The sequence below is a fragment of the Temnothorax longispinosus genome, chromosome 11, assembly GCF_030848805.1.
Source record: "Temnothorax longispinosus isolate EJ_2023e chromosome 11, Tlon_JGU_v1, whole genome shotgun sequence".
Taxonomy (NCBI): Eukaryota; Metazoa; Arthropoda; class Insecta; order Hymenoptera; family Formicidae; genus Temnothorax; species Temnothorax longispinosus.
The window spans coordinates 7,792,601-7,802,043 of record NC_092368.1 but is presented as its reverse complement, the minus strand read 5'-3'; the positions used below and the strand labels follow the sequence as shown (position 1 = coordinate 7,802,043).

General features: G+C 38.7%; 1 protein-coding gene across 2 annotated transcripts in view; it reads right to left on the bottom strand.

Moving 5' to 3' along the window:
- Positions 1–3,405: 3,405 nt before the first annotated feature.
- The window catches only part of LOC139822547 (lipase 3-like), a 39,154-nt gene continuing 33,116 nt past the window's right edge, over positions 3,406–9,443 (bottom strand). For both annotated transcript variants that reach the window (XM_071794380.1, XM_071794379.1), the window contains exons 7-9: positions 9,119–9,203; positions 7,167–7,309; positions 3,406–6,904 (exon numbers count right to left, since the gene is read on the bottom strand). In XM_071794380.1, coding sequence (XP_071650481.1) covers positions 6,728–6,904; positions 7,167–7,309; positions 9,119–9,203 — 405 coding nt within the window. In that variant the 3' untranslated portion in view covers positions 3,406–6,727. The remainder of the gene's footprint in view (positions 6,905–7,166; positions 7,310–9,118; positions 9,204–9,443) is intronic.

Here is a 9,443-nt window from a genome sequence, read left to right as displayed (position 1 = left end):
CGTGACGGGGTTGGTGGATGAGGCGTCACGTGATGGAAGCGCACATGCTTGGAGCACTCCGCTATACGGAGGCTGTCCTGATTGCCGTTGGTTGTTGTCAATTTCACCGCGTGACTTTTCGACTTTACCTCCGACTCACCAACGACAAACAGGAGGAATAACAAATAATACGGTGTTTTTCCTTTCATCGAATTCTCTCGAACATGTCTCGAGAAGAAAACCATCGACGTCTCTTTGCGTTATTGCCCGATTCTAATTCTACTTTCGGACACCGTGATAGCACTTTAATTGAAGCAACAGCTTTTTTTCTTAGTGTATAAGAAAAGTGATAATATTTATAATATATTTATATATATTTATGATATATTTATTTATATTTATAATATTTATTTACATGTTCTGGACATTTATACGACTTTTTGCATCATTCAAAGACTTGCGTTTCGAACATGATCTTTTGCGTTTCAAACATGCCTTAGTAGATGCGGAAACTGACACATTTTCTTCAGAGAACGAGGAATGAAACGTAAACGTTTCGATGCACTAAAAAAATTTTTATATAAAAACATATTTAAATATATACATATATATAATCATATAATATTATATAATATATTATATAAAATATGTCCATATAGTATGTTTTTTTTGGTAAATGTTTACAATTAGGGCCCCACTTCCGATGACCTTGACCTTGACATATGTTGTCAAGGTCACTCTCCTGAGTGACCTTCAGAAGGTTTTAGTCGGGGGTCGCTTCTTATTACAAAGTTATAAACAAAAAAAGTTTGGAAAATATAGCAGCTATTTTGAGTATTGGAAGGCATAAATGACTATATTAGGTTGGCAACTAAGTTCCCGCCGTTTTTTTAAATGTTACTAGACACTACAGACGCGCGCTTTGTACGCGCTATTTAGCTTTAACATTACACACATATACAATGACAGCTGCTCATGAAGTAAGCATAGCGAGAGAACCAATCGGCATCGCGGAAAAGAGGGAACAATAAACGCGATATATTCGAGTACCGACTTTGCACGCCTTTTTTTAGAGAGGAACATTCCGCATGTCATTAAATGTTTTTGGCATAATGTTTTAAATCATTCGAGGTTCAGAAGTGTGGAGCATGGGTTCCGCATGCTTTATGTGACAACAACAAAAATCAACGAGCCACAATATCCGCTGGTTTTCTTGCTCGTCACCGCTCAACTCATGGACACATGGAGTTCTTCAACCATGCGTTTGAATGGCTTACTTGGTCATATTGGTGACATGAGGGCGGGCGTTGTCGTGCAGCAAAAAAACTCCATGCTGCCGATTAGGTCTTTTCTCTTGAATAGCCGTGTTGAGTCGTTCCATTTGTTGAACATAGAGTTCCGCGTTGACCGTTTGGTTCCGTTCAAGCAATTCGTAATGGATAATCCCTTCCCAGTCCCACCATACGCACAACATCGTTTTACGCGGATGAACATCTTGTTTCACACGCGGTGTCGCTTGTTTACCGGGGCTAAGCCATTGCTTGCGCTGCTTCATATTAATGTACAGGCACCATTTTTCGTCGCCAGTAACGATTCGGTAAAGAAATCGTTGCTTGTGTCCATGAGTTGAGCGGTGACGAGCAAGCAAACCAGCGGAGATTGTGGCTCGTTGATTTTTGTTGTTGTCACTTAAAGCATGCGGAACCCATGCTTCACACTTCTGAACCTCGAATGATTTAAAACATTATGCCAAAAACATTTAATGACATGCGGAATGTTAAAATTTAAAAAAACGGCGGGAACTTAGTTGCCAACCTAATATATGTCGAAATAGTTCGCGCATACACTTTTCACGCAAACCGAGGTTTACGCACACCTCCCCCTGCTTTCGGGGGAGGTGCGGTAGTCCCAAAATAGTTCACGCATACACTTTTCACGCGAACCGAGGTTCACGCACACCCCCCCCTGCTTTCGGGGGAGGTGCGGTAGCCCCGAAATAGTTCACGCATACACTTTTCACGCGAACCGAGGTTCACGCACACCCCCCCTGCTTTCGGGCCGGCCCGAACTATTTCGGGGCTACCGCACTTCCCCTGAAAGCAGGGGGAGGGGTGTGGGTAAACCTCGGTTCGCGTGGAAAGTGTATGCGTGAACTTTTCATGCGTGGAAAGTTAATATGCGAGATGCCACATGGGTTAGATAACGCGCTTTAAAAGTATTCAACTGTTTAAAGCGCGTCATCTAACCCATGTAAGTATTCTCTGCTTTAACAAAAAGACTTCAATTTATCAACAATTTACTACTTTAAATGTTGTGTTTTGGTAAAGCAGCGACTTTCTCGCGAAATAAAGTATTCTCTGCTTTAAAGAAAAACGTAATATTAGTCGTTTATGCCTCTCAGTACTTAAAATAACGGCTATATTTTCGAAACTTTTTTTGTTTATAACTTTTTAATAAGAAGCGACCCCCGACTAAAACTTTTTGAAGGTCACTCAGGAGGGTGACCTTGACAACATATGTCAAGGTCAAGGTCATCGGAGGTGGGGCCCTAATTGTAAACATTTACCTTTCTTTTTTTTGTATGATCTCTGTTCGTGTGTACAAGACAAATAATAAGAAAAAAAATTAGAAAATAATTAAAAGGATAATTTTTGCATTAAAAAAAATAAATAGTCTGTGCAAATGTGAAAAACTAGTTCATATATAATCATATATAATCATATTATTTTCTAATTCTTTTTCTTATTATTTTTCTCGTACATACAAACAGAGATTATATACAAAAGAAAAAAAAACTTATATATAAACATATTTTATATAATATTTTATATAATATTATATAATTATATATATTTAGATATTGTTTTATATAAAAAATTTTTTATCGTGACGTTTCGGCACGTACTGTCGTCGCCAAGTTGACACTTGAATATTGAAACGGATCGTCACGTGACCCACCGATGATGGAACACAAGCGCCGCGAGTGGTAACATTTAACACTCAACTTTCGCCCAAAATCAGGCCAGGTTTTTGCGGGTACCAAGTATGGAGATCAGTCTTCTTATATCTTACTCCCTGATTAGTACTATGGTTAATTAACTTAATTATTTCTTCTTATTTTCAGGTTCCCATCACGGATGCCTCGTCTGCGTCGCCGACCCATGGATCATTGATGCTGACCATCGACCAGGATCAACGCACGAACAAGATGGACGACCACCGCTCGACCGAGGTAAGTATAAGTATCGTGGTTAATTAACTTAATTAATACTGCTTATTTTCAGGTTCCCGCCACGGGTGGCTCATCTGCGTCATCGACTGTTGAAGCACCGATGATAATCTCCGACCCGGATCAACTCCTGCACAAGATGGCTGACATCCGCTTGATCAGGTAAGTAGAAGGTAAGTAATCGATAATTCCGTAGATATTTTCACAAATGATTATTTCATTTATTCAGAATATTTGTTTCACACAGATGGTTGTTCACAATTATCGATCCCGCGCAAGATGGCGGTCGCACGTCTCGCCAAGTGCGTAATTTCGTATTCTAAGCTGGCACTATAATGCCGTTCGCCTTCGTAATGACGAATGTTAACGCATTATGCGGGCGTTCCCGGTTATTTTGGACGTCGAGGTAATCTTATTTCGTAACTCCGGTAATTATCGCGGGACTTAGCACGACACACCGAGATATACGCGCGAGATAGGTGTTACCTCTGCGATCGCCCCCGAGAGACTGCCTCGAGTGTCGTCGCTCGCTGTGGCCCCCCACCTTCGAGGTTTTACCCCCACCACGGCTCCATGGCCGCTTTCTCTTTCTGTAATTTTTCACGCGACGCAATAACAAGAGTTGTTTACCACTTGCGAACGTGCCAGATGTTCCCGACGGAAAATTCCACGCGCCTCGCCTTACGGACGACGCACTTTCTCGACGCCCGGGTAGTGGTTTTCCACCCCCTTTATTTTTCGGATTTCTACGACGCCAACCTGCGCGCACGTCGTCTCCGACGCTTCTATAAACGTTTCCGGACCGACTTCCTGGAGAAGATGTCCAGGTATACTTCGCGGTGTCTGCCGTTGAAGGCAACCTCCAGTGATCGCTTCCCCAACCCTTAATCGCTAGATTCGGCGCGTTGTTCTTGTAGCCGATATCCGGGTAGCGAGTTTGTGGACCGTCCCCGTAACTTCCGTCCGGACGGTCGGATTTCGACGGCAATCGGTTCCCCGGGTGTCCCAGGTCATGCTCTCGAATCATCGCATGGTTTTCCCTGGGGATAACGTTTGGTCCGCAATCTCCTTACCTGGTGCCCGGATCGCGACGCTATCCGGCCCTGGCTCTATTTTGCGCCGTTGCGGTGCGTCATGGATGATTTTCCGCTGCGCGCGCCGCTCGGTTAGGCAATTTGTGTCCGCGGGCTCGCATCGTATCTCCCGGCCACCCTGATTCCGTATCTTGGCTCGCTTTCACGTCCGGGAGCCCTCCGTATGAAGCTCGCGTGTGGCCCGCCGCCTGAATTGTCCACGCTATGTCTCGATCCACGCGCCATCAAAACGAACAAATAAATTTTCACGGCCGAGCCGGGCACCTAAGTGCCAAGGAAAACTAAATGTATATGGCTCGGCAAAAGTAATTCTTACACCCAGGTGTGCCGTAGCTCGGTGCACGTTGTCGCGCTACTTAACCCTAACTTACTTACTACCGCGTCGGACGGAACTAGTCGATGGAGGCCCTCCGCGCTTCCCCGCGTGGGTTGCGTGGTTGTCCTCGTTCCCCTCGGTTGCCGACATAACGCATACGGTTGCAAGGTGAGCCTTGTATTGTATTGCTGGCAAAGATATGTCTTGCAAATGTCATGATTTTGCTTCGCCAAAGGTTTGCTCATATTAGCCTCCAACTAAAATTTACTTACGAGTTAGTCTTACCATTATGCGCCGTTTAGCGGCGTCGTCGTTGCGAACTAGCATTAAAAAATGCGCTACCATGCATCTTTCTTAATTAAGAATATTTCATAATATTTCAAAAATATTTGAAAAAAAGTTTATAGAACCAATAATAAATTATAATAAATTTAAAATATTTTTTAAATATTTTGGAACAAGATTATAAAACAATAAATATGTAGATTTGAATTAATATTTCAAAAATATATTTCAAATATTTAAGAAAATATTGTCTGAGTGATAAAGAACATTTAAAAAAAATTTTTTAAAAGATTCTTAAAATATTCTTAAAAATGTTATCACAAAAGATTTTTAAACTATTTTAAAATGTTTCTTACAATGTTTTTATAGAAATATGTAGAAATATTTTTTAAAAATATTGGTAAAACTCCACAATTAGGGCCTATACGAGAAATCAATTGGCAGGGGTAAATCTTATGTATTCTTGCCCTCTGAATCCGAAATTGTTGATAAAACTTGGAGGTCGCTTGTATTTTCTAAAATAAGATGTATACTTTAGGGTCCGACGAAAAATCAAGTAAACACAGATCTCGTGTTGTCACGATACGAAAATCATAACAAACACATAACAGCTCCAAATTTTATCAGGCTCGTTCAAGGAAGGTATAAGCAATTCTTCTTCCAGTTATGATCTAAGATATTGACAGTAGAGTAAAGTGCATATTTCGGATCAGATTCTTAATTCGGATCAGCAGTAATGCCTCTCTAACCGACTGTACCTATCATATGTGGATTTTTTTCGCTAGTTGTCTATAAGGGATAGCTATATAGACGATAGCGAAAAAAATCCACATATGATAAATACAGCCGGCTAGAGAGGCATTACAAATTTGCTGATCTGAATTTATAAGATCTGATCCGAAATGTGCACTTCATCCTACACATATAGGCGGGAGAGGGGCTGCCGCCCCTCTCCCGCAAGCAGAAGTTGGTGGGGGACCTCGCTTTGCGTGGAAAGTATAATGCTGTCCAGAAAACCATTCACGCGAAGCGAGGTTCACTCCATCCCACCCCATATCTGCTTATAGGGTAAAACGAGATTTATCATTGAACGGTTCGCGTTTTCAACTTTCTAGGCGAAACAAGGTCCACTCCCACCCTTCTCTGCTTGCGGGGGAGGGGCTACCGCTCCTCCCCCGCTTAAGTGTGCACTGTCTATACACACATATCAGTAAATTACTTCCCTTAGCATTGACAGAACCGACAAAACTCTTATATTTCTCTATTTTTGTTCATAACTTTTAAATAAGCAATGACCGCCGATTAAGTTACAAGGAAAAGTGTTACTCAGGGTCATGTCCTTGACAATATATTACAAAATTATGGAAATTGGGGGTGGCTCCTTAATACTAAATATTTACCGCATTTTTTCTCATTTTCATGACGATATCTTAGAAAATACAAGCGACCCCCAAGTTTTATCAAACAGTTTCGGATTCAGGGGAAAAGAATACATAAGATTTACTTCCAATTGATTTCTCGTATAGGCCGTAATTGTGAAGTTTTACCAAAATATTTTTTGCTGTATGGGTAGTTTATCTCATAGTGTTCTCTTTTTAATCTTATCACAACATAGCCTAATTAACATAATAATTGATAATTTTATATTGACAAATTTTATGTGAATTTAAAGAAATACACACACACACACACACGCGCGCGCGCGCGCGCGCGCATATAGTTATTTAATCAATTTTTAGCAATTCTACGTTTACTACCATTTCAAATTATATGTACGGAGAGTTTAGGATTTCTCTCCATTTAATTTACATTTATCGATTAAATTTATTTCATAGACTTATTTTGGTCAGTATCAAACTTTTGTATTAGTTCCAACACACGATCGTATAAAAGAGTTTTCGCGTTGATTGCCCACACGAAATCTGCATGATTGAAAAGTTTAAATGGAACTTTCTCAGTTAGAAGAACATTTGGTAAGTGTTTGCCAAGTTCCAACGCATTCTGAAAATCAAAAACCCAATAATGAATGAAAGAACGATATTAATAACGAGATGATTTAAATACATGAAGAGTAGAAAATCGACTTGATTGATATAAATCAGCTGTTTTTCTTTTTATACTTTGCATTACATTTAATCGGATTCTTTCGTATTGTTAACAATTTACGTGATTACCATTTCATCATGTTTGTGTAAATATTTATTTCTTTTGCTTTTACTTGTGAGTAAAAATTAGACAATAAAAAACTTAACGTAACTGTTACCTCTTCTGTAACAATCATATCATTTGTTGAGTAAAATATAATTATTGGAGCAATTATCTTTTTGAGATCATAACTTGGGGGTGTTTTCTGTTTGTATCGCTTATAGTTTTCAGCTATTCCATAATCATAGTTTCTAAAGTCATCTGCAACAAGCAACAATCGATATTAAATTAATCGTACATCTAGAAATGCGTGCCTATAACTTAAAAATATATTTGAAAAAAAATTAAATAATTACATGCATATAATTATAAATTAACCTGCAGTAGAAAATTATGTAAATAATTAATTTACATCCTTCAGTAATATTTTATCTTAAACGACAAGAAATGTTTATTGTAACATCACATCAACTAGAATATTGCTTTATAAAAGGGAATTCCCTTATGGAAAAATACACTCAACTTTTGGTGTTAACCGTTAAAAAGACACCATAGAAAAACCCTTAAAGTTGGGTGTGATTTTGGACCGCTAATTGAAGATTAACCATCATTTGAAAGTTAACCTTCAATTGGCGGTCCGAAATCACACCCAACTTTTTAAGGGTTTTCCTTTGGATGATGGTTAACCTTCAAGTGATAGTTAACTTTCAATTAAAAGTTAATCCTTAACCCTTAGTCTGAAAACATGAGTCGTTTTCGTCCGGGCGAAAATCAAATGTAGTTGTAACTTTTGAACACGAGAAGGGAGGGTGCTACTATGCCTCCGTAAAAAAAATTATGCTCCTCGAGGACCCGCTTACCGACTTTCACCGTGCCCTTCTACCTCCGGCCGTCGCAGCAGACACTTGAATTCTTCTCCGGACGAAAACGACCCACCTTTTGAGTCAACGTTAGTCAAAACTGTAAATAACTTTTTTTTGTTTTTCCGTTTTAAAGTATTCATTGTGTCCGTAAAAGTGTCACAAAAACATCTGACCGCGAAAAAAAAATTACAAAAATATTTTTGTTCAGTTTCTCTAGGAAATGGCGCACGGTCAGGCGAGGAAGTTTCTTGAACATTGCGTCCTCGCGAGGAGAAGAATGTGATCCTTAACTATTGACTTTTTATTGATTTTATTACTAATTTTTGAATTATTATATATTTATTACTGTTTTTACTACGAAATTTGGGGCTAATTTATTGGCAATTTTGAGGTCGCAAACTTAAGCATTTAATTTCAAAATAATTGCATGCAATATTTTTTTTATGAAAGCTACACTTTTCCCCTTCAATTTTCTTTTTTATTTGTTTCGATATCTTCATTTGTCTTAAAGTTATGATTTTTTGAGTAAACAAATGACTATACCCTTAGTTGCTTCATTTTTTAAATAAAAATATATTTAAAAAATTAAATTGTTTATAATTTTATGATTGATACTTCAAATTGAAGGTTTGAATTACCTCCACACACGCGCGCGCGCGCGCGCGGGGGTGCAAGGGAGAGCCTTCGGCCCCCCTCCCGTACCCACCTCCGCCGGTAGGCAACGTGGACCTCGCTTTATAACTTAAAGTACATACATTTTATACAGAACGCGTCGTGGACGTTTCTCAAATGCACACATCGCGTTGTGGACAATCAGCACCGTCCACAAAAGTACTGACTTGCACGACTACACGTATTAGACAATTGACAAGCGCGCCGGCGACACGTTAGAACGCGAATTCACTAAAAGCAATCAGTCAATTCTAGTTTTAACTAAATTATTTTAGTTAAAACGCGAATTTACTAAAGCGGTCAGTTAATTCTAATTTTAACTGAATTATTTTAGTTAAAACGCGAATGTACTAAAGCATTCGGTCAATTCTAGTTTTAACTAAATTCTTTCAGTTAGAACGCGAATTACCGAAAGGGCTTAGTTAAAACTAGAATTTACCAGTAAATTCGGGTTTTGATGGATTTCGGGTTTTAACTGTAACATATATATATAATAAGGTTTTATATTCTGTTTTAGAAAAGAGGGAATACTCACTTATACGTATATTTTGGTAAAAATGCTCTAATGTTTGTGTAGAAGTACCAGCTGGAAGGTAGAAGAATAAATCTGGCAGGATTGTCTATAACAGAAATAATTTAGATAAATAAAAAGGCATAAAGCGACTGAAACTAGAAAAGGAGATTAGGGAGTGGCTAGAACCGTCACAGTAAGTTTATTTCATTATAAAAAATTAGGAAAATCATAAAATATAAGTATTTACACACATTATAAATGTTCGGCGTATCGCCTTGTAAATAGTATAGTTACTTCATGTTCATGTAGTCATGTATCGTTTATACTTAGTTGCATAAGTCGTTTG